Raw genomic sequence first — 27,145 nt, 5'->3', positions numbered from 1 at the left:
TCAAAGGCAAATACTGTAGCACACTTACACAAATAACCTACATATGAAAAACCAAGCAGGAAAGTATTGATTTCTTACCATAATGCCAAAGCAGCAACATTAGACTCAAGGGATTGATTCAAGGAATCCCCAGTTTCACAGCACATACCCTTAAAGTAGTGATCGATCATCGATCTGGACATACCAATGCTACCTCACCTAAAGGTTTAAAGATCATGCTTTTCAGAAACACCAGGTTCTCTCCTGCAGGACTAATAGGGGTTCCCTCGTGATCCAGTTCAAAACCCAGAAGAATGTTCAGAGAAATATGTCTCATCCTGACCTACTTTTGAGAATAAGTTACTCTTAATGTGTTTTATATACAGTATATATATATATATATATATATATATATATATATATATATATATATATATACAGTATATATATATATATATATATATATATATATATATATATATATATATATATATATATATATATATATACAGTATATATATATATATATATATATATATATATATATATATATATATATATATATATATATATGATTTATTTCATTATTAATTATAATCTGAGCAGTTTATGTATTTTTTCATGAATCCTGCACTTTCATGGCATTATTAGGATCTCAGTTTTAGTTTTACACACTTTTTATTACTTATTTTGTTACTTGTTTTGTTTTATTTTGGTATGGTCCATTATTCTAACATCCTTTTTTGTTCTCTGAGTCCAAAGTAGTCCAATCCTGGATGAAATGAAGCAGTTAGAACTAATTTGCTTTGAAATATCTGTTACGGTCCAAAATATAACCTGGGTAGAATTCAGCCCAAAAATACTTCAGAAACAAGATGCTGAGGTCTGAGGTAGGATATTAGGCTATTCTAGTCTCAGTCCATCATGCAACATCATGTGGAGGCTGATTGAAGGCAAGATTGGGCCTGAAACCAAACGCAGTGTTTTTTCCTTCATTTCTTTGAAAAGAGAAGCTGCATCAAAAGCACATTGGAGTAAAAAATCTATTCCCTGTGTCACAAAGAGAGACTTTAATGAGCTGGCCGACTGCTCTCTCTCTCTCTCTCTCTCTCTCTCTCTCTCTCACTCACTCACTCACTCACTCACTCACTCACACAGTCACTCTTGAACTGAGATAAACTGTGTCAATCTGGCATGAGAAATCACAGGGAATTTATTCTGTGCCAATTTTTGAAGTTGTGCATCTTTATTTCATATGCACGCCATGGATTCCATTCTGAATACCAGTGGCAGCTCTCTTAAGACTCAGAACACCATAAACCTGCTCAAAACCTAGTGACCATTCTGTCAAAGAACCTCACAAGTGACCGAGTTTTGTGTGCTACAATGAGTTACAATGAATTCAAATAATATTTGATGTTAGCATGCTACTAATCAAGTCAACTGATATCATAACAGTAATACTTTGAATATTATTACAGTCCAAAATAACTATATCCTATTTTAATATATGTTAAAAATATAAAAAATTCCACCGATATTCCAGACTTCAATGTCTCCCAATCCTTTAGGGATCATTCTAATATACTGATGATGATTATTGCTCAAGAAACATTTCTTCTTGTTATCAGTGTTGAAAACTGTTGTGCTAATATACATTTTTTGATGAATAGAACATTATTAATATCTTTACTGTCACTTTTTCTTTTGAATGCATACTTGCTAAATAAAAGTATATGTAAAGAAAAACAGGAATGTAGTATTTTTGTTCTTACACAATTGGTTGCTTATTGGCTGTGCCCAGTTATAATGAGGATGGATGGCAGTGCTGAGAGAAGCATTTTGGTCTTACTCAGTGTCTGTAACTAATGATTAAAAAATACCTTTGCTGATCTTAGGTCAGTAGATGGATGCTACAGGGTGAGAAAGGCAATAAATCAGAGTCTGTCATGTATTTATCAGATTAATGGTCCATTTGATTCCTCCATCTGTAAAAACGGAGGGCTTGTTTGACTTGTAACCCTGTAACACTCTTTCACCCTACAGAAATACACCGGTGGCCAAAAGTTTGGAATAATATTGATTTTTAAGTATTTTTGGAAGAAGTCTCTAATGCTCACTAAGGCTATTTACAGTTGTGATCAAAAATACTGTAAAAAAACTACTATCAGACCCTTTAGAAAATGCTGACTGTGTTAATTCTTTCGTTGCTGTGTTTCTCATGGGTGAGCAGCTTATGAAGCACAACAGACAAGACTTTCTGCCTTCAGGGTCTGGGACAAAAAAATCCTCTGATACATGAGTAGACAGCTTGCAATCAGAAAAGGTATTGCTTCTGCGTAATATGCAGTAGTCCAATAACTTGGGAATAAAGAGGAGATTTGTGTTTGTGTGTGAATGAGTGGCGGACACCAGTGAATGTTTTAACTCTGTTGACATTCCCAGCCAGTGAGGGGAAAGAAAGGTTGTGTTTCAGCCTTGGGGGAGGCAGCTTTATTCAGGGAGTCCTTCATCTGAAGAGTGTGAGTCACAGAGGCATGAACCACCACAAGTACACAGTCCAACACACACACACACACACAGTGACGGGGAGATATATGGGGACCTAAAATATGAGCTTACATCATAGACTTTCTGAATAAGATTGATGTGGTAGTTACAGTCCTGGAATGTTTTCACTGGGTCTGGACTTTCTTTATCTGGCCCTGTACATCCAAAGACACATACTGTAACAGAACATCCAGTCACTCTTTATTTTAAGGTTGATTTCATGTTATTAACAAACCATTAACTATGACTTAATAAATTCCTAATGCTGCTTATTAACAGTTAGTAAGGTAGTTGTTAGGTTTCGGTATTAGAAATGTAAATATAGTCATGCAGAATATATGCTTTGTAAATGTTAATAATCAGTCAATATGTTAATAACAGGCATGTGCTAATAAGCAGCTAGTTGATAGTGAGAACATTCTAATGTGTCGTTCATACTTCAAAGAATAATGAAATATCATATAAAATGCTGTTCAAATCTTTGGGTTTAGTAAGATTTAAAATAATAATAATAATACTTTACATTTGTTTAGGCTTTATTTTGGTAGTCCACTTTAGACATTTCACTAACTATAAGTAACTAATTGTACTGAGACATGTCAACTACATGTCAGCTAATTCTCATTAATTTGCAACTACATGTCTGATAACTCTGAAAGTAGACTGTGGGTTAGTAGAACATATTGCAAAATGGACATATTGTAAAATATTGCAAAAGCATATTGCAAAAAAAGCAAAATTTTGTATTTTGTATGTTGTGGACCCGTCAAAATAAAGTGTTAGAAGGTGTTAAGCAGACGCTCTACTAATAGTATGATGACTGCTATACTTACTGTGGTAACACTTTATTTTAAGGTGCCTATGATGCAGAGTAATTGCCTAGTTAAATACTTAGCCATTGTACATACATGAAACTAAATGTACTTACCTTGTAAGTTAGTTATGGAACAACTTGTACCTTCAGTTTGTAATTATGTAAATGTAATAGGATACTTAACAGTGTAATAGTTTGCTACATAGCTACTTTTGTTACCAAAAGATTGCTACATACAATGTAGTTATAAATGTAAGTACAAAACATAAGCTATTTAAAGTAAAGTGTATTAAGATGCGTACTTCATATGTATCTAAACTGTACACCTTATCAAGCTGCACCGTAGGGATTTAACCCACTAGTACACAGCTTAAATGTATGTAATGACATTAAAATTGCAGCATATGCTACTCATAATAAAGTGTATCAAGATGGTACTTAAGTGTACAAGTAGCTGTCTGTTACATATGTGTAACACTAGCTGCCTATTACATCTACATAATTACAAACTCTAATTACAGGCTGTTCTATAACTTAGTTACATAGCAAGTGCAGTTTATTTCATGTAAATACAATAGCTACTACTTAAATAGGTAATTGCTCTGTATTTTGACACTTTAAAATACCCTTACGCTTAGTTGAATCTCTAAAGTGGACTATCGAAATAAAGTGTTACCCTACATTTAACCAAGGCTCTTTCTCCACAAAAGCAATGTGTTTAAATGGAGAGCAATGGAGAATAACTTGCATTTAGTAAGTTCTTAAAGTCTTATCAAAAATCATATTTCAAGATGTGTGATACATGAGACGATACCCTGGCACGTTGATAACTTTTTTTGTTAGTGGTTACGACTGATTTTCGCATCTGAGCAGAGAAACTGTCAAAACTCCCTCAGCAGCAAAAACATGTAGCTCAGACGCTGTTATTCTAATACCTCTCCAACAAATCTCCTCCCGCTCTGTCTGGAAATGCTCGCTGACATTCGTGCTAAAATGTACAGAACACTGTTGAAGGCGCGCCGTACAAAGCATTTGCCTCTCTCCGGTTTGAAAATACTTTGAGCTGGCATGTGTTACGGTATAATGCTCTTGTCGTTGTTTAGTGTGATTTGAATTGGAGGCTCAAGGTCTGTGTATTGTGTGGCGATGCACAGAAACAAAATGACTGGTCGTGTATAAGCGTTCCCTATTATACTGAGGGGCTTCTGGGAATCACGCCAGGCTTTCCAGGACAATAATACTATGATAAAACACAACATTTAGAGATATTGGAGTCCAACCGTCGTTACAAGAGAGGTCAGATGAATGTGGTTGTAATGGAGCTGGAAGTTTCAACATCATTTTGCCCTTTATTCTTTGCTCGTATGTGTGGATTGCTTCAGTGTGTATATGGTGTATATATATATATATATATATATATATATATATATATATATATATATATATATATATATTTGCGTGTGTGTGTGTGTGCGCGAGTTTACTCACCCTCATGTCTTTCCAAGCTTGTGTAATATTTTTACAGTGAAAAATATCAGAGGTACGGCAGCTGTGCATAAAGATCGAACTCTTAACACATCATATAAATAATAGAATTAAATTGTTCAATATTTGTTCAGTATTGTTTGTATGAAATATGCTCATCTTCTAATGTTGACTGACAGTTCAATTTGTTTGTCAATACACGTTTGATTGACAGTTCAATATTCACGCTGTTTGGGGATACAAACAGTTCCCAAATCCGCTTGTGTCGGTTGTTATCCTGCAGAACTTTTCTCCAGGCCAAAGAGAAGAGAACAGACTGTAATCAAGGTGACTGACACCCTGAATGATGGTGCAGGCCTCGCTGTAATAGCAGCAGTAGTAGATGCTCCATCTACCCTTTGCTCCGAAAACCTTGTGATACAATGATAAAAGTTCATACATTTACTGTATTTTTTACTCATGCAGCACTCAGGCAACATTAGATTAGAAACTGGAGTATTCTGTATTCCATGTTTCCATAGTACAATTGTCTTGATATATTTATTTTTAAATATATGAAAAAATAGCTGCCAAGACAAAATAATAAAATTTTCCTTTATTTTAAGCTACACTAAAATAAAAAAATAAACAAACAAATAAATAAATAAATAAATTAATAAATAATAATAATAATAATAATAATAATAATAATTTAAAAATATATATATATATATATATAACCTATGTATGTAAATATACATTCAAAGTAAAGTATAAAATAAAACTCTAAAGCAAATTAATAACTGTGGTAATTGATATTTTCATGTCAATATTATCTCACATATGCTGCCAATAGAAGTTAATTTGTACTGTACTAATGTTCTGATAAGTTAAAAAAGGATTTGCAGTACTGCATGTACAAGAAATGTTTGTACTGTCTACTGTAAACCCTAATGTTAACCCAAATGTTTATACTGAAATGTCGCTCAAATAGTCACACTTAGAAGTTCCATTATAAGAACATTACTGTAAATGTGTCTAACTGTGGGATGAGCTGAAATCATTTCCTGTGACAATCAACAGAATGCTATCTAAATGTGATTAAATTGAAAACCCAGAATGTTCCTTCCTGAAACTTGTCTCATCCCTATGTAGAAGAAGATGGTGGCGGAGAAGTGAACTGCCTTATTAGAGGGTTAGCTCTGTGGCACATCTGTTAATAAAAGCTTGTTAGGAGCGTTTGATTGCTGCATATCAGCGATGTGGTCATTGATGGGCCCTACCACTGACAGAACTGATTTCCTGCCTTGCTTGGCTTTGATTAATTGTGCTGTCTTTTGTACGTGGGTGTGGAGGTCAGTCGTGGGAGATGGCAAATGAGAATTTACTCCACACACTCTTATTTGTTATTGGAGAAGACTAATCACATGCACTTCACCTCCTGCTACCACTTCTGAATACAGCCCACACACACAGAGACAATAAAGAGATCTGAGCACTCCTGCTTCTGCACATTCGCTTTTCTCTCTCTCTGTATCTTTCTTTTTAATACATAATAATGAACACTTTAGTGGGTGTATGGAATTGGTGATGTCTTCAGAATTTCAAAACTCTAAAAAATGTTCACAATTTGCTAAGAATTACGTGTAAGTTTAGGTTTGGATTTTGTCAGAACAACGTAAAGAAATAGTTCACTGTCCTACATGTAGATGGAGAAATTTAGCAGCACATCACCTGCTCAGCAGCGGATCCTCTGCAGTGAATGGATGCCATCGGAATGAGAGTCCAAACTGCTAAAAACAGCCCAATAATCCACAAGTAATCCACACGACTCAAATTTAGTAAAATATGAGCTGAAACAAGGCCTGTATCCATGATATTGCTTTATCCAGTGCTTTCTCAGCTGTTTGAACTGTCATGATGACGGCACCCATTCACTGCAAAAGATCCATTGGCGAGAAAGATCAGGAAACAAACTCATCTACTGTCTTCCATGACTTAAGTGAGTAAAACATTTTTTGCATGTGTATGTGTGAACCTTAGCAAACACTTCAGTAAATACAATATAGTACATGCAATATAGATAAAAGAAGGATAGTTTGTATTTTATGTAGATAATGTCTGCTATATGTAGATACCATTTGACAAATATTTGTAATAATATTATTTTATATAATCTAAACACAAATGATCTGAATGTGAACACTGTGTGCATGCATTCCAGAAATGCACAAAATGTGTGTATATTACTGATTTTTTCATTGTGAGGGCGTGCAGGAGGATAATGGATACAGAGGAATTCCTCAGACTGTTACTTCCAAATATAGCACATGAATGCGTAATGATGTCCCTAAAGGAAAGCTAGAGGAGGAAAAACACCCACCAGTCAGATTGAGAGAAAAAAAATATAGCTGTATTTATATGTATATGTATATATATACTGTATATATGTATATATATATATATATATATATATATATATATATATATATATATATAAAGTCTTTTTGTTGGTCATGCCATACAGGGAAATATACCGTGGCAAATACCAGCGAGCTTTAAGAATACCCTACAGGACAAACCTGATTCTGTATAGTGCAGTTTAGCTTGTGTAGGTTGTGCATTCAAAACCTGACTCATCATGACTGGGCGTTTTACAATCAGGCATCAGATGCAATCAAAGCTTCTGGGACAACGAAGGCTTTGGCATTGAAGGGAAACAGTGACATATACATGTACACCTACTGGAATAGATTAGCCAAAAAATGTTCTATTGTTTCCTTTCTATAAAGGTATAACTCACAAAGACCTAAGTCATGAGACCACAGCAGGTGCAATGCTTACTTTCCTCTGTTTCATCATACACACTTCTATATGTACAATCAGCACGTTCAAAGATGCTTGTCATTGGTTAGTGCCCGACGGCAAGTTTTTTTGTTTGTTTTTTTTTTTGAAGTGCACTTAGTTGCTTACAGTGCTTTTTCTCAGATGAGAGCAGTGAGAGTTGAGGGAAACTTTAAAAAGCACAGGCAAACCAACATTTCTTGGCACTTTAAGTGCTTACAAGCACAAGAGTTTACGAGAAATATCCAGACCCGTGCACGATCTTCAGCCACTCCACTTCTCATTTCTCTCTTCATTTCTGTCAGGAGTAATAAGCATGTTGCACTTCTCTCTCTCTTTCAGTGTGTCTACAAATACTGAGACAAAGCAACCCAAGGAGAAAATGTATTTAATATTTTTCTTCACTTTTGTAAAATAATGCATTTTTTTAGGGCCTTATAGTAGCCTATTAGGACATTTAACAGGCTAAATTAGCCAAAGAAATGAAAAAAAGAAAAAGCATCTCTCTGACCTCAGTGTAAGTAAAAACCTGCACATTTGCTACTTCCTGAAATGAGTATGAAACATTTATGACTAAAAGGCAGGAGGTGCGACTAAGTGTATAAGAGAAAAGACGAGGAGGGTAAGCGGGAAAATCTAGTTAATTATTTGTGAGCACTTTGTCTTCCACATATAATGGTCATGTGTTGATTTATAAACCTATATAAATAAAGTTATATAGAAAAAGAAATTATGATTTATTCATACTAAACATTTTGTACCGTATGCAGTGGTCTTTTACTATACTAGTACTCCCCATGGTTTACAGTAAACTAATTACTTTACAGAACTGAACATGATATAATTTTATTATCAAGTTATGTCACATAATGTTAGCAAATCATAATTTCTTTGGAACAGTATATATACAGTGTATATATATATATATAGTATATATACAGTGTATATATATATATATATATATATATATATATATATATATATACAGTGTATATATATATATATATATATATATATATATATATATATATATATATATATATATATATATATACAGTATATGAATTCATTCATGTTTGTTATTTGACCTCCAACAATGATGTCACTTGTACGATGATGTCATTGAAGACCTAGTTTTACTTAGTTGTACAGATATTGGAAAGACTTAAAGGACATAATTTGAAATTGGACACACACACACGAACACATAAACTGATTATCAATATATGATATATGGTAGAGACATGAAAATGTACTGCATAATAGGAATGACCCAAGAAAGGTTGGGCAGATAGTCATCCAATAAAAATTCTATGAAGAACTACTGGGATATATGCCAAATAATCATCTTTCCAGAAAACTCAAGGGTACTGATGACAGAGAGGGTCATGGGCAGGGGGGTGCATCCTGTTGTCCATATAGGATTGGCTGTCCCAGTCCACCATGGCAGAAAATCATTGTTTGATCTAGTGTGCATTTATGGATTTTCAAATTCCTAAGGATTGCATGGCAGGAATGGAGATCAGAGAGTGAGGAAATGGATGAAATTTCCCAGAGTAAATGCTTGTTCCAGAATGTTCTGCCTGATGGATTAAAGGTAAGGCTGTCTGACCGTTTAGCCCCCAACCTCTTGCGGAGCTGATTGGTCAAGAAGGTCTCCTTTATTCCCCATAAGTCACTGATTCATTGCGGTTTGGTGAAGGTTGTACTGTAGTCTGCCACCACCATGGCTTCATATCTAAGGGGTGGCTCTTCTTGACAGATAACTATTTATCATTCTGGCAGTCGGACTGATCAATTGGGCAGTGATTCAGTCCTTTTGGTCAGAGGATGAATGGAGGAGGTGATTGAATGCTCGACTCCAGGCCGTTTTCAAAACCCAGGATTCCTGGTGGACCTCACCCACCATCTAAGATGCTGTATAAACATTTTTGATGGAAAAAAATACAATCCTGCAGAGTTACTAAACTTTGCATTCCATCCAGTATTTGTGTGTGAGGCAGTTTTGTTGTGCTTATTAGAATACTGAGGCTAATCAGATGATAATTTTTGAATCAGCTGTGAGCCTTTTGTGAGCGTGGGATTTGAGGATTGTATTTTAGCTTTGTTTTTAACCCCTTTCTACCCCTTATTTTTAGTTGCTGTTTCGGTTCGAATTATATTCATTTTACAATTAAAAATATGGCAACTGTTTTTATATTTTAAGAAATAAACTCAGAAGATTCATCTCCTTAAAAAGACTGATTCATTTTAAATTCAACATGACTTCCCAGGCAACTAAAAAGTATTGGGTGAAACAGGACACATATGCAGGACTGTGACCTAAAAACGTAAAAAACTAATTTGGCAAGGTTCTGTAATTTGAGTCCCTGTTTTCCCATCTGCTCGGACCCTGCTAATTGCCACTTGCTGCTAAATTTACTGTAACTTTTTGCATATTGAGTGCTAATGACTGCAAACAGAAATGACTATACACAGTGAAGAGTTTGAATCCATTTGTATCAAAATATCAGTCACTTGTGTGTGTGTGTGTGTGTTGTAAATAAAACACAGGCCTGTCCATCCTGCAGCATAAGACGTCTGAGACTTTTTGTTGTTGCTGAAAAAAGTCATCCATTTGTCAAAACTCTCACCGGTCAAAAGTGAAAGGTGTCTGAATTGTTTTCACATATTTAGTTTGACTTTTCACAGAGCTGCCACCAGCACCGATGACAGACAAGCAGCTTGTATAGTTCTCTTGTCATTTTCCACTGATAATCATCACCACCGCTGTGGCTTGCAAATCAAATACAGTGCCTATGGCATGTTTGATGTCATGGCGCTTAGTTATGAGACATTTGATAACCAATGACGTTTGATGTTATTGACGTCAAACCTGTGGCATGGGTGCCATATTTGATCTGAGAGCCACAGTGGAGGTGAATACTATCAGTAAACACTTACATTTCTGTCAAGTTCTTTAAAGGGGTCATAAGTTGCTAAAAGAACATTATTTAGTGTATTTGGTGCAATGCAATGTGTTTATGTGGTCCAAAAAATACATTTTGCACATATTGTACATTTTTGTTTCTCCTCTAAGCCTCTAACTGTCCTTGCAGTGCAGACTGTACTTGTGTTGTAAATACAACCTAACCACTGATTTCTAGTTATGATTTCTTAGGGATCTTATCTATGCACTAACAGCTTGTAACACTCCAAAGAGAAAGGAAAATTTTAAATCTAACCATATGACCCCTTTAAAAAAACCCTCCTGCTTACTCATGCATGTTTTATTCTGTACTATCAATGTGTATTTTACAACTTATGCTGGGAAAAGGCTTGAGCAGTGATGGGTAGAGCTAATTGTGCACATAATACTACAATTTACATTTTCATGAATTAAACATGAGTGACCTAGCTGTCAGACTCCTCAAATAATTCCAGTGGCAGACCGCCTGCCACGTTTTGAATAAACAGCCATAATTTGACTCTCATTACAATTTAGTTTTTTACTATCTTGATTTATGAAGGAGTTTTTTTGGGCTTCGGGGTAAATATGTTTCACTGGTAAGGTGAATACGCCATTCATGCCGTCCTACTGGAACCGGACCCTGCTTTGGTATTCATTTTCTGGAACTAACTCTGCCACTAAAGGTACTTCTTCAACCGTTTTTCTTTATTATCATGGTAAGCTCAGTTGTCCCCTACAGCGGCTCGTTCATCACACCATGCCTGGGTAGTCTCTGATGGAGAAGTGTTTCTGTACAGGCCCCATCACAGGGTATTGAGCTCTGCTGCGGGTTGGAGACAACATGGTCCTTATCGCCCTTAAACAGCCTTCTGTCCTGCCTGTTTCTATCGTCTGAGTGGCCCAGTGGTCAACACCATACTTGGCTTAGCTTCCTTATGACTGATTTTACTGGAGGGAAACTGTAACCTATGTGATACTGAAAGATTAAACACCCCTTCTCTCTGAAGCAGCGGTCAACCATATAGACAAACCGGTTTCTGTTAAAGGATTATTTCACTTAAAAAAAAAAATTTGGTCATCATTTAATATGGTCGTGCAATATTCAGAATCAGTCTCATTTTCAACTTTGAATTGCAGTCGTTTTAAGCATTCTACATTTATTCCAAAATAAAAATGGCAGAAGCAGGTAGTAATTTTAGCAATATGTTTTACTCGTGAAATCATTTTCAGCTATTCTTTTTAGTAGTTAACTTTAAGCTAAAAGACCTAATATAAGACATCAGTCATCAGTCTTTAAAGCTCACTAAATATTGGTCACAGACATGAAGATTTACTTTAATTTTACTTACATTTGATTGCTCTTAAAAACTCACAGATCATGTTTTCATACCTATTTAAATTTAAATTTTCCCCGGAGCATCCGCCAATCAAGAAAACATGAAAAAGTTTAACCCAGTAATTTTGTTTTATTAAGCCTTTTTCTGCAAGCCTCTGAAAAAACGAGCACTGACGATGACGTTGCCATTATAACATTACTACCTAATCTTAATCTGTAAGTTTCTTCCCAAGGCGCCGTCCTTTTGATTTCGCAAGTGACAACGGCGTATCAGTGGTAATGCCATGGCGAAAAACATCCTACAACAGAGCCTCAGAGGAGACAAAAGGGCAATGGATTTATTGATTGTTTACTGTAACTTGTACCGCTGCTGTCACACAAATCTTATATAAACGTGCAATTTATTTCCCAGCTGTTCATCTTCCCAGACCGACAGTTTTTGTTACTTGTGTGTTTTTTTAATGTAAACTTGGGTGTGAATGAGAACATATCAGAAGATTAAACTCATGTGGTTTAAAACACATGATTTCAGTGCAAAAAACATGACAATTTTTAGCAGGTATGAGTTTGTTCTGGAAAAGAATGCGGGGAGAAGCAGCTCATTTGCATTTAAAAAGACAGGCACAAACTCAGCCTGTTTCTTCACATTTTCAATATGATATAATACATGATCTGCACTTTGAGCTGAAACTTCACAGACAGATTCTGGGGACACCAGAGACTTATATCACATATTGTAAAAAGCGGTATAATATGTTTCCTTTAAGTCTTATTTTGACTTGTTTATTAAAATTAAAATGGCATTATTTTGTTCATTCAAACTGATTTGAGAATGTGGAATGTGCACAGAACACTAGAGGCGGGATTTATCACATACACTAATCACAGCCAAACATAACCAGTACTATCCAATCATGCCATTGCTTCCTATTTTGTAATATTGGTGTTGTTTTATTTTTGTACTATGAATTTTGTTCTCATCCAATATTTTGAGCTTTCCTCCTCAGAGGGAGCGCCCCTGAGATGTATGTGCCAGATAAAATCTTAAATTTACCAAGATTGTTTCTTTTCGTAACACATCATAATAACAGCTGTCATCATTACAACTGGGCGGCACCATTGAAATCTACATTTACAGCATTCTTTGAAAGAACAAGAGGGCGCAGCTTTCTGCTTGACCCCTGTTTGTGATTAATGACCTTCTTTAATGAACTGCCTCTGTTGCGATGCGTCCATTTCCCCTCAGGCCTCATTGTAAATTCTCCACCACCAGTTCTTCCATTTCCTCTCTCTAACATTGCTAATTTAGATTAATTGCCCATCCCTCGGTGCAAATATTCATGCAGCGCCTGTTATTAAGTCCAAAATCTACATTATTGGCATCCCTACAGCTCTCCTCTCATTGGCCTCCTACCTACAGGCACAGTGCAAGCCAATCATGCTTAATACGGCCTTCTTTTGCTCCTCTTCTCTATTACCCAGGAGGTGTGATCTTAGTGTGTGAAGGAAAACAGAAACATATATTTTCATATAGTTATATAATCATCTATGAGAGTCAGGCTGCAGCCCTCTAGGGTGGTTTGCTCTGTCATCAGAACATTATCTAGTTGATGAGAAAGGCAAATAACAGTGTTTAACATGCAGATATTTTTAAATAAAGTGTCATAGTGCTGTGATCTCTGTTCGTGTGGGCACTCCTTTACCACAGGGTTCTGTTTTTTTTCCAGGAGGAAACTGGCTCGCATGGCACGAATCCCCGCGGAGAGCTTTTCCCCTCACCGACGAAAATCAGATTCCTCATTTATATGCCAATTACTGAACAAATTAATACAGCAGCGTGAAAAATAATTCCGGCGAAGACGTCAGCGACTCCTGTTTGCTCAATCATATCTGTTTTACTCCAAATAAACTAATTATAGATTGCGACCTTTTAGAGTATTCTTTGCGGCTAAAGGACTAACGATTGATAATGCCTTTTAATTAATCACGCATGCTAATTATGCTTCCCATGACATTTGCCACTACATCCACTGCAGCTGAGAGAGACATATGGAGCATATGTTTTCAGAAGGGATTCTACTGTGCTTATCGGTGCATTATGAAACTTAGAATTATACACCATGCAGAGATTGTTGTAAAGGGTATACTGGTATTTTGAATTACTCTTTTTGAGCCGTTATTGGTTGTTGTATGGTTGATAAAGGTTTTGAAATTTTCTATCTTTGACCTCGCTCATTTGTTTTTGGCATTATAGTACAATCTGGAACAATGTTGTATTTAAAAATGAGATGTAAAAGGCCATGCTGAATATAGTCATGATTAATGCAATATAACTTGGCAATACAACAATGTTATAATGCAATATAAGAATATTAAGGACACAACTTTACATTAAACTATTTAATAAATCATTAAATTATAAAAATGCATTTATTTATTTAAATTCACCTTTAAATTGACAATTGCCAAACTGAAAGTCAATTAGTTAAATAACTTAAATCATTTATTAATGAATTAATTGTTGTTGTTTTTTTTGGTCCGAATTTCATTTATTTGATCTATTAAGACAAAATAGTTTATGAAAATTTTAATATCATGGCTTCTTTAATAAACAATAACATAATATCATTTTATGGGTGATATTATGAAGTTTAGCACAGCTAAAACACCATACTTACCAGAATGCAAAAATTAAATGCACTACTTGCTGAAACTGGCAATGTTTGTGACACTTTTATAGCTTCCAGATCTTTGATTTAACTGAAAACCCAAAACAGCTTAGTCAGAAATATATCAAGTAAACAGGAAAAAAAAAAGTGTGCAGGGAGGGAACCGAAACTCTGAGTATCAGACTATAATAAGATTCCTGTTCAAGCATGAAACCTATTAAGCGGTTGGAAGGATTTGCTCTTATTCACAAAACCTAAGATTTAATTTTTATGTTGCACTCCATTTCTTGACTGAACGACATGAAATGTCCCCTTTGACAGATTAGACAGAGTCAGCTTGCTTTAAAGGCAATATCCTGTAACAGAGAACACAGAACTGCTGTATACACACTTATACTGTATGCTGCAATACTGTGCAATTCTGAATATGCAGCTGTATTGCATTAAAAGGCAACTGAGCTACATATAAGCTTTCACAGTAATGATCTAATTATGATTATTTGTATGCTGAACATTTTTTAAACTTTGTTTTGTATTGAGATCTAACTTGGGTCATTTTTGTCCACAAGAAATGACTAAATTACATTTTCATAATATCTCAACTCTTCTTCCAGACAGCAATGCGATTAAACGCAGGACAATGGAGACTGCTTCTCAGATTTTTCTTCATATGTAATCTCCACAAGAATTTTCACAAGATCATATCCCAAATGTGTTCAGATTTGCTAAGATCCCAAAGTCTTGCTAAGTTTTCAGTTTTCTCTGCTTTCCACTTTCATTTTATAGTTCTGTGCTATTGCTCTATGTCAAAATTTGATTCCATTTTCTATTTTGGGAGAAACTGTAGCTTGAACTATGACCATAAAGCCTACAATGTCTCCTGGGTGGCGAAAGAACAATAAAAATAGTCTCCTGTGACAATCGAATGCACACACACACACACACACACACACACACATAAGATCTACTGAATTTTCTCACCCGTTTTTTCTATAGTCCATGGCCTTTAATTAGAATTAAAGCAGCCCAGATTTGTTTATGTATTTATTATTTTTTAATATGGTATGCTTCAGCAGAGTATGTCATGAAGCTAGTTCATTTTAAAGAATGAAGATGTCCCATTTTAGGGGATTCTGCATATTTTTGTTATTATCATTTTTGGTATGAATATGGATATATAGTTGATAGTTGATCAAAATGTGACATCAAAGGCATTTTATATAGTGTTACAAATATTTTGAACTTTCCTCAAAGGATCCTTAAAAAAATCACCATGATTCAACAAAATTAAACAGAAAGAGTTACTTTTATATTATTTTACATACTGTTTATACACAGCCTTGGCAAGAGTTTTTAATAAAACATTAAAAACTTCATTATTCCAAACTTTTTTACAGGAAGCGTATAATAGTGTGTATGAGGGAACGAATGAAATGTAATTATTATTTGTGGCTGATAGAGCTTCCCATTTCTGGGTCACACCTACATGGAGACCTGCAGCCTAACAATTAGACATAAGTCTACTGTGACAGATAAAACATGAGACAGATGGAACGGTTCACAGCTGGATTTTATAGCTTCAGGTTCAGGGGGTTTAATTTTCATAATGATCATACCTCTTCTCAAGTCCCACATCTCAAAGCCTAATGCATTGAAGGTTTTTTTTGCCATTTATCACAAGAACGATTTCAAAAAGATGATCATTACTGGGGAAAAAAAATGACCCAATGAGCCAGTATGTGCTGCCCAATGCTGATCCGTTATTTTTGATAAAGATAAAATGATACGCCTTAAAGATCCTGTTTTATATTCCCATTAGTTAGGTGGCAGGGGAAAGATCAGATTAAAAATCTATTAGGAACCAACTCATGGGATTCATTAGAGGAGAACTTGTTCTGCTTACAAGTGCATTTTCTACTTTAATTAGTAATACCTGCTAAAATGAAGTTATCATCCCTTTTGAAATGAGTTGAGGGTAATAAATCACATGCATACATGGCAACCTGCCCTTTTATGTCCACACAATGTCATAGTGTCGGTATGTGTGCAGGGCATGTGCGTATTTAGTGTAGCTAGTGATTTATTTATTTTTTTGTTTATGTTGTTTGTATAATTTGCATAATTACAAATTTGCTGTAATTTGTGAAATGAATTATGGAGACTGACCCGTCTTTGTTACGCAGGGAGTATTTCATCCAAATCTGTCTTCACAGCAGAAGCTGGGAGGCTGGATATTTATGAATAATCATGCTAAAAACAAGCAAATGAAAGTGGACAAACCCACAACATTACAGAAATGAGTAACAAAACAAGACAGTTTAATTTCAATTGATGTAACAAATGAAACTGATATATGTGAAGAACTATTTTGGGTTTTCAAACAAACCAACAATCAATCCATTCGGTGATTAGTTCTTAAGATACACTGTAAAAAGGGTGCTGTACATTTTTTATGCCAGTAAATTACTGTAAAATATTTACAGTATTAATACTGTAATTTTATTTACTGTACAATAATGTCTTCACTGTATTGGTATTTATAGTATTACTACCGTATTTTGATTTTAAAGTACAATAATGTATTTACTGTATTTGCATTTACAGTATTATTACTACCGCATTTTGATTTACACTATCAGTGCTATAGTTCATTTTCAGTTATTTGAAACATTTTGCTCGTAACAAAATCCAGAAACAGAATCCAAAAACCATTACCTTACCCCAGTCTTCAGTGTCACACCATCCTTAAGAAATCATTCTAATATAAATATTTCTTTATATTACAAATATTGAAGGATGTATTCACACCAGGAAAGTCTGCTAGTTTTGGTTTGGTGCGATTCGCTTTCATACTGCCTTTTTTGCAAGTGAACCAGAAGTTTGGTGCACAAAAGACTGCGATTGCTGCACCAAAGAGGGAGACGAACTTGAGTTTGTTTCATTTGAACCAAACAAGACAAGTGTGAATGCTCCCTAAAATAGTTGAGTCATTTTTTTTCAGGTTTCTTTGATGAATAGAAAGATCCAGAGATCAGCTTTTGTAATGTTACAAAGATTTTGTAACATTATACACTATACCGCTTAAAAGCCTGGAGTCATAATTTTCGGGAAGAAAGAAATTATTGAAATTATTACTTCTTTTTGGCAAGGATGCTTTAGATAAAAAGTGATGATAAAGACATTTAGAATGTTACAAAAGATTTCTAATTCACATAAATACTGTTCTTCTGAATGTCCTTTTCATCAGGTAAACTTAAAAAAAAGATAGCAAAATTAGCATATTAGAATGATTTCTGGAGTAATGATGCTAACAATTTTAGCTTTGACCACAAGAATAAATTATATTCAAATACAAGACTGTAAAAACTCAAATATACTTTTTTCTTGTATTGTAAAATTTTATTTTTTGATGTACTTTGGATCAAATAAATGCAGGCTTGGTGAGCAGAAAAAAAAATGTTCAATCACTTTTGACGTAGTGTAAATAAAATACAGTAAATATGCATTTGTGGCGGGGTTACATTTTAGTAATTTTTACAGATGACGAGCTCTCCAATGAGAAACAGCAGGATGGGATTCAGGCTGCACCATCGTTCAAGAATTCCAGCTAATCTGTATGCATTTGGAGCCAGATAGGTTGACTGTCTGAATGAACCTGAAAAGGACAAGAAAAATGTCTTGTCCCCCCAACCCCCCAGTAAAATTAAAGCAGTAAAACAATTGTGAAACATTAGTATGAACATAATGCTTTCTTTATCGCATACACAGTGTCTTTCTGATGACTGATGGTGAACTGATCAATCATTCTTGTTAAGAACTTGTTCGGCTATACTGGCAAGATATGATCCAAGCAACACTGCTGTTTCAACATGGCCACTGGTTAATACATCTATTAAATGATAGCAGTCACATGCGGCAGTAACATTAGTCATGTTTATGATGTCTGACCCTTTATGTTCAACTCAGTTTGCTTCAGACAGAAGCATTGCAGATGGGAGAGGGCTTGTCTGTTTTCTTCAGAAATGCTTGTTGGAGTTTGATGGTTTTATTGGCATTAGGATATGTTCTCAAAAATGGCCTTCTTTTAAAATTTCGTCATTTCCCCCCCAGTTTCTGTTATTATAGTGTCAGATACTTTATTTATTCCCAACACTGCTCAAACCCAATAAGTTGGAGTTTGTATTCAGAGTTATTATTCCCCTCATACTGCCTTTGAATTACTATTAAATTGGATGCATGATGGAGTGTTATGCTCTGGATTTGCAAACCTGATGCAAGCTTGTCCAATCTAAACAGTTGATAAAAATGTTTAAAATAAAAAATTTAAAAAAATAATTGAATTACCTCTTCACAGGCTGGGCTCATCAGGATGACGGAAAATATATGAAACAAAAAATAAACATGGAACACTCCCTGTCTGCTATTGGTCGGTTAAATCGCCCTGAACTCATGCCAGTGATTGAGAAAATAATTTGTGTTGGGTGGACAGGCTTCTCATGAATATGACAGCGTTTTAGTGCCACTTTTTAAAAAAAATAAAAAATTACAAGATTAATGTTGAAATTAACAAGAACAAAATCAAAATGAGAATAAAGTTGAAAATAAAGTTCAGAATAAAGTCTAAATATCTGGAGAATAAAGTTAAAAACTACAAGATAAAAGTTAAAATTTTATGTGGATAAAGTCAAACTGATCCGAGTCAAAATGTTTCAAGAATTTAAATCGTGGAAATTAAAGTTATAATATTTTGAGAGTAGCCTATAGTGCACGGAAATAGACTGGATTGACTGGCTGTACTTTAGTTTTTCATGCATAATAGCCTAGTCTAATTAATTTTCTGTAAATTTTCTCTAACCAATTTTCATGACATAGTTTAGACACAGGCTTGGCCTCATACCTATTTTAGACTTCTGCGTATTTTAATATTTTAGGCTTCTATCAATTAATGAAGAAAACATGGTAATTAGTGATGAATGATGTATTAGACTACCCTTATCGTCATCAGAGAAAGTGACAGCATAGGCTGTTTTGTCTAGGCTACTGAAAAAAATACAAGTGACTGCGCCGGTGCCTCACCCTGCAGAGCATGCTAAACTTCCACACTCCACATTTATTCTTATAGTGCATGTTTAACATTTAAACATTGTTATATGCTTGAACTATTTTAGTATCTATATAGATTTTATCTTAGGCAAGACACAATTGATCAAACATAGCCTTGGCTATAACTTTAAAAAAACAAAACAATTAGGCTATTTAACGAACAAAAATCGCCCCAAACCTTCTTTTTTAATTAACTTAATAATAAAACGAAATTAAATATAATCATTTCGCCATTACACACATTTAAATATTTTAATAGCTGAAATAGTAGCTTTAAGCCGTTTTGGGAGAAGGGGGAAAAACGGTGGGTTCAGGTGGGACTCGGACCGGTGATTGTGATAAGCTGTCTGACCCGGACCTGGGCTAGGGACTGAGAGTCTTGGGCCAGGGCCAGGCTAGGGCCGAAATTTGAGGCCCGTGCAGAGCTCTTATCACAAGCATGTTTGCTGATTTCCAAATTTGAAATCCACGCACTTACCACTTTGTGTCCAGCTCTATCATGTTCTATCATGCTCTTGAGATATATCATTCATCTAAACATAATAATTTGAGATCTATTTTAGGATTTATAAGTAAGGAAATGGTTATTAATTATTCGAATTCTGCATACAGTATTCCATTCATTATCATTATAGCACAGCTATGCAAATAAATTTGTGCTTTGTTGCTTTTGATATAAAACAGCTCAGCTTTATGTCAGGTTTATCACAAAATATGAATTATAAATGGATTTTACTCTTTATTTCAGGTTTATAGCAATATATACGAGTAAAGGAACTTTATTATTATTAGCCTAATTATAAAAAAAATGACACTTTTAACATGGAGTGGAAGATCACTGTCTTCGTGGGAAGATATAAATAAATATTAGAATTCTCTGAAAGGTGCAGAACAGCTTAACAAAATCCATAAGCTCTTTCCAAACTCCAAAAACTTCAATAAAATGATTGTTTATGCAACGTTTCATAAGATGTTTACCACAGGAAAGTCATTCCAATGTCTTTAGCTCGTCAGTTATAGTTACATATTTTAATTACATTTATATTTAAAACATTTCTCTTCCCAGTACTCATAAATACATGCCCTACTTAGAAATGATAGGGAGAAGGTATACATAATTGTAAGCTTAATGATGTTGGTAATGACAACAATTAAAACATATTAAAACACCTAATCAGAATTTGAAATAAGGCAAAACCACTTACTTGAAAGAGTAAAGTTTATTCCATTTTCTCATATTGTCCTCAGGACATTCAGCCCTCATTTATCTAATCATTTAAACACATTTCATAAATAGAGATCTGGTCATTTGTGGGGTTGACTGTACAGAATAAAACCTCAGAATTGAATATTAGAAAAAAGAAAGAAAGAAATGGGTCACGTGTGTGGATTGTGGGTTATATATTTACAACATACAATAGAACAGGGAAGAAAAGTAATCAAAGAATTAATGAGCATCTACTGACACAATGCAGCTGCAAAGCAACCTGTTAAAATGACATGTTAACAGCACACACGGGATATTTCAAAGAGATTTATAAATATATTTAGATGATTTGCAAGCATGAGTATACAACATTACTCTCAACCAGACAGCAGTTTTCAGCCCCTGAAACAGAGTAAGTGCATGTGACCGGTGGTAAAGAAATCTCCCAAAACAAAATCATATATCAGTGTAGAATCTCTAAATGCAAACAATATCATGCTGTCTAAATCTATGTAATCATTGTTGCTGTACACAAGGATATAATACAAATTAATCACAACAAATATGATGTGAATACTGACAATCAGAAAAATTTGGGTAATTTTCACGTTGGACTAAAACCTGAGACAAGTTGTGTATTGATGCCAATGTATAATTCCCTCAAATACATTACGAGCTTTCCCATTTACCTTCATGAAAATAACTCTCACCGGAAGGGAAGGAAATGAAGTGATGGGCCATACAATGTTTACATAAGGCCCACAATGATATCTGAAATGACTCAGGCATTCTTTAAAAAAACGGTGGGGAATAAAGCACCCAAACCTCTGGCTTGAAAATCGTACAGTTATGCTAAACATCTACTAACGAAAAGCAAAACACAATGTCAGGATTGTTCGTCTGCTTATGCTTGATGTTCATGATGGCATCGTGGAAATCCTTTGCAGGCCCTGATTTAAATACTCCACATTTGCAGCGTTTTTTCTTCTTCTTCATTTTGATATCCTTGGAATGAGATAAGTGTACAATTATTATCTTATCTTACATGTACCGAAGCACTTTACATGATTGCAAAAAGTGGCGTATAATCATATCAACCCAAGGCGGATGGAAATCATGTTCCAAAAGCATATCATAACATGATTATATACAAACTTTGTCTAAATAAGATCATAACAGCAACGTTTAGTGCAGCTAATGTTTACGTAGCAAGCTTTGAAACTGAAGACATGATTTGACCTACCCTTGTTATATTGCATTTCCACAACTATATAATCTTCGTTCAATATTAATCTCCTGCGCTCCAACCAAAAAGATTTATTGGCATGAGACATTTGCATTTAGCATCTTTCAATCAGAATAACACAGCAACATGTACAAATTAAAAACAGTTCCGAGTGCATCATGCGGAAGTCCTGTGGCTTCAAAAATTGCAACATGTATATACAGAGATAGTCTTTAGAAAACTGATTTTGATTTCACATGTGTGAATGGGAATGTTTGAGTACATATGTACTATATATGAGAATGGGTTTTGGTGCAGGTAGCATTCCTCCTTAACCCTTCACAACATTGCAAAGGTTCAATTGTAGAAAAACCTCGATATATATATATGGCGCGCAGGTACGTCCCTTAAAAGTACGTCAGAGCAAAAAAAAGTCTCTATTTTCCACTTGGCAACATGAAAAAATCGTGAAGGGGCAAAAAACCCATTGACGTCTCAGGCCTAATTCACGTAATACAGCCAGTAGATCAAGTTGAAAAGAGAGAAAGCTGAGGGAAATATTATCCGTGACCATCGATCGATGGCATTCACGTCTGTGAGGTCAGGGATTTTGATTTTGAGCTGAGAGGAGCGTCTGCGTAGCCGCGGTTTCTTGGGCTGTGCGTTCCTGTCCATGCTGTGGCGGCCCTCTGGCCGTGCTGCGCTTTGTTTACGATACTGGATCCCTGAGTTATCGAACACCATTGAAGTGGAGTTTCGAGCCTCGCTGACGCTGGTGGTGATCTCATTCCCGGCCACCTCATTGTGGATCTCCAGAGTGGTCAGAAGGATATTTCCCTGGGAATCCACCTGCACGCAGAGACAATCCTGGTTACCACATTTATTTTTGGTAAATCCATAAATCCCACTGTATGGATTTGTAAATCCCACTCTAAGGCTATGATAAATACTTGTCAGGCTATAAAGGGTTCAGTAAATTAAAAGGAAGTTATAAAGCCATTATCAAAGCAAGGAAACAATTTGGTGGGGAACTCAAGAAGCATGAGCACAAATGTAAAAGACAACTAGCTTCATATGGCCATATTTTATCACAGTCTTGTCTTCTGAATAATATTCTTCAGTTACATTATATAACCACTATATGAAATGCACGCAAAAAAATAAAAAATAATGGTATGGAAAGAACTGCCATAGACAGATGCCACAGACATTAATCGCTGCTGGGCACTCATTTTAAAATCAAACATCAACATGCTAATGAATCACTGGACCAACAATATGATAATGAGATGCGCTAAACAAGCCACAATTTCAAAAAGTTTTTTTCATTATAGTTAGGTTGTACTACAGTAATGAGATGAGTTGTACGGAGCCCCTGAAGGGACCTAAAAAATAGACTTTCGGCAAACGTTTCTCGAGTGAACGCGAAAATCTTCATTTTTTATTTTTTGCAAAGCTCCTATTAGGGGCTCCGTAGAATTGGGACTACTGTAAAAAAAAAAAAAAAAAAAAACAGCAAGTTGCACGTTGGTAATTGAAGTTGAAATTATAATGTAACCTATACAAAGCAATATATTTGTCATAATCTTATTTAATCAATAAAAAGAAGTTTGTTTATTGTAATGGTGCTCACACCGACCACAGACACCATTAATGTGGATTAAAATAACATTATGAAACAAGCGAGTAAGTGCTAGAAATAATTTCCATTTTACTGAAACGTTCAGGTTATTTCACAAGAGGAGGCCCCTCTGTGAGATTAATTGTTTATTTACTGTTACCTCAGAGTCTATAAATAAATAATTCAGAAATACGTTCTTGCAAAAATGTCATTACAGCTCAACCTGACGTTGTAATCTCGATCAGTGTTTGTGATGGGGTGAATGAGAGGACAGCGGTACAACACGGGTGTAGTATATTGATGATGTGCACTAAACCAGAAAGTTCAACTGAATGAAAAACATCTCAAGTGGATTTCTGCTTCTTGCTGAACTTTCAACTGGACCAGATACCACATATGAAGGAAGAAAAACAAAGAAACAAAAACAAGATGGCACAAAAGAACTTCAGTGGTTGTCAACTGGCTTTTCAATCTGAATTAGCAAAATTCAAAATAATAACAAAAATCCAATTCTTGTATGACACAACAGTGCAAAACATACAAATAAGAATGTTTTCTTTTCTTCTTCTTTTTTAAGATTTTGATGGTTTCACGCATACAGTAAGAATGTTTAATCTGACTATCTTCTACTATGTGATTGAATCCATTGTATACCCAAGTCTTGGATATTAAAAATATGTTAAGCATTTTTAAACTTTTAATACACTTATATTTCCTTGCTGAGAACAAACATACAACCCACCAGTTGAGAAACACTGTTATGCAGTAAAACTGTTGCTAGGAGGCTTTCAGAAGGAAGCTCACAAATGTTGACACAACAGTCAGGAATACACGCACTCACCCCTCGTGAGTGACGGTGGCCTTGTACCTGATTGGACTGTTTAACAGATGATGGCTTGCAGTTGCCTCCCTCCTGAACAGACTGGTCAGAAAAACACACACAATTTATTCTTCATCTGCTTTAACCTCAAAAATCTCAACTTGAGTCTGGAATTTGTCTCGCGATTAAAAGAAGAAAAAAGACACACTTCAGGACAGTGGCCATGTTCCTCAGACAACATTCCAGGAATAAACATGCAGAAGGAATACTGACTTTCATCAGTATTAGAGTTCTTAAACTTGATAAAGTGAAATAAGTCCAGATCTCAAAACTGTATGGTTAGAAGAAGTGCTGCATGGAAGCAGCTTAGCAAAATAGTTACTTAATTTGATCATTTTCACACCATGTCTTAACCAGATGCTTCAGTGGTAAGATTGTAGCAATAAGCAATTCGTCGAATCGCAAATCAATCAATAATCAACCACAAGAATGTGCGGGTGGGTTCTCAAAAAAGGATGAGCATGTTATTTAATTAAGAAATATTCTAATATTATAACATTATTAAATATACATACTAAATGACTGATTCAATCTTTATCGTGTTTCCTTCTGAGGGAGGTTCTTTCATATTCATCATGGCTATAGAGGTCATGCAAAAGGACATTCAAACTTATTTTAGACATTCTTAGACATTACATAAAGCACTTAAGGTTATCATTGTTTGTATGTTGTTGCTCCAGCCTCTGCATTACAGAAATATAAATGGTTCGTATCATACATCATGTCTGGTTTATGTCACAATTTATAATTAATTTTATTTTGAGTCATCCAAAGCAGTTTGAAGGCTACAAATATTTACAAATAACTTTGACATGTTGTCAGCTAATGATGTTGCATTGTTACTTTATTTTGTAGAACAGTAAGAATTTAATTGTTTTTAATTACAACATTTTCTTAAACTTGTACTTCAAAACTTCACATTTGTTTTTTTTTCCTCTTCTTCTCTCATGCTACTGCATCGTATCCCTTAGGGCTATTATAACACAAACTTCTACCAAAAAAAAATAAAAAATCTAACACGCTTACACTCTTATTTAGCACACAATACAGTCATTCTCCAAACTGGCATTGCAATAGATAATAATGACTTTTACCTTGTTGCCGTCGTACTTGTTGCGATCGTTATTGGCTTTCTCAGCTTTCTCAGCCAACTTTTTCTGCATCTGAGGCCCTCGTCCAAAGAAAATGTAGTTGACAAAAGCATATTCCAGCAGAGCCAAGAACACAAAGACGAAGCAGCCCATCAAATACATGTCTATGGCTTTCACATAGGGGATTTTGGGAAGTGTTTCTCTCAGGTGAGTGTTGATGGTGGTCATGGTCAGCACAGTGGTAATACCTGCATGGGAAAAATTATATTTATTAATTATATTTAAATAAATGTAATAGTTCAGCAAAAAAAAAAAAAAAAAAAAAAAAAAAAAAAATATATATATATATATATATATATATATATATATATATATATATATATATATATATATATATATATATATATATATTTTTTTTTTTTTTTTTTTTTTTTTTTTTTTTTTTTTTGTGATAATGTTGCTGAAAATATTACAGCACACAAGTTAGAAAATACCACAAAGTTGAACATTACGACAGACTTATTTGTGTGAGCTAACCATTGCAACCCATAGGGCATGAAGTACATGCAAAACTTTAAGGTTTACACATTCAAGTCTCAGTACAACCAAGTGTAACTAATTTGAAAGTACAAGCTTATGGAAGGCAGAACACATTGACACTGAAATTTGAGGGAAGGACTCAGCCAGGGATGAAAGCGCTCTCATTTGACACCTCTGTTCCAACGCCCACCATGAATCTGGACTCTGAGAATGGGTGCTACAGATTGAGTGCTGTCACAATGTTTAAAATGCCAGATCCGAGCCCTGCTTAGTAAACAGAATTACACAACCACAACACTGTCAAATCTAGCTATGAATAATCCACTTATGATGGCAGAAGCCTGGTTAACTTCATAATTGATTGCAATACCAAATAAAATGCTGTTTTATCCCTTAAGTGACAGTTTCCCAACCTCTAATTGCCACTACAAAGCCACAACGCTACATCCTTTTTGTATATTATGCATTATGCGAGCACTGACCTAATTAGTTGATTATATTGGATTCATTTGTACCGAGGCCAAATCTGAGAAATTGAGAATAACATACAGGGTATAAAACAGCATGACTGATCAGCTTGGCCGCAGCTGAAGAGAAGAGCCCAGCAATGTTGTTGTTATATTTTTTTCCTTGAGTGTCTTCTTCCCATTCCCCAAAGCATTCCCAAACGCTATTTATATTTAATAGAATGTCTTATATTATAGATTATATTATATAAATAGAAAAGTCAATAGCATTTTTCTATTTTCTATGCATTTTATTGATTCTATGCTGTGATACTCTATTCTGTTTATTGTGTGAGTCAATCCTGAGTCAGTATCACTGTGAGTTCAAAGAGGAGCAATACTCCAACTGCTCAAACACCCACTCGA

At 34.9% G+C, this 27,145-nt stretch overlaps 1 protein-coding gene across 2 annotated transcripts in view; it reads right to left on the bottom strand.

Moving 5' to 3' along the window:
- Positions 1-20,914: 20,914 nt before the first annotated feature.
- gabrb3 (gamma-aminobutyric acid type A receptor subunit beta3) overlaps positions 20,915-27,145 on the bottom strand; it is a 42,525-nt gene continuing 36,294 nt past the window's right edge. The window contains exons 8-10 of one of the 2 annotated variants that reach the window (XM_043242316.1): positions 25,737-25,981; positions 24,604-24,684; positions 20,915-22,990 (exon numbers count right to left, since the gene is read on the bottom strand). In XM_043242316.1, the coding sequence (XP_043098251.1) occupies positions 22,643-22,990; positions 24,604-24,684; positions 25,737-25,981 (674 nt within the window). In that variant the 3' untranslated portion in view covers positions 20,915-22,642. The remainder of the gene's footprint in view (positions 22,991-24,603; positions 24,685-25,736; positions 25,982-27,145) is intronic. The other variant, XM_043242317.1, reaches the window with a different exon arrangement.

Source organism: Puntigrus tetrazona, chromosome 6 (assembly GCF_018831695.1).
Source record: "Puntigrus tetrazona isolate hp1 chromosome 6, ASM1883169v1, whole genome shotgun sequence".
In the NCBI taxonomy this organism is placed as follows: Eukaryota; Metazoa; Chordata; class Actinopteri; order Cypriniformes; family Cyprinidae; genus Puntigrus; species Puntigrus tetrazona.
Note: the sequence above shows the minus strand (reverse complement) of the source record. Positions and strands in the feature narration are given on the sequence as shown.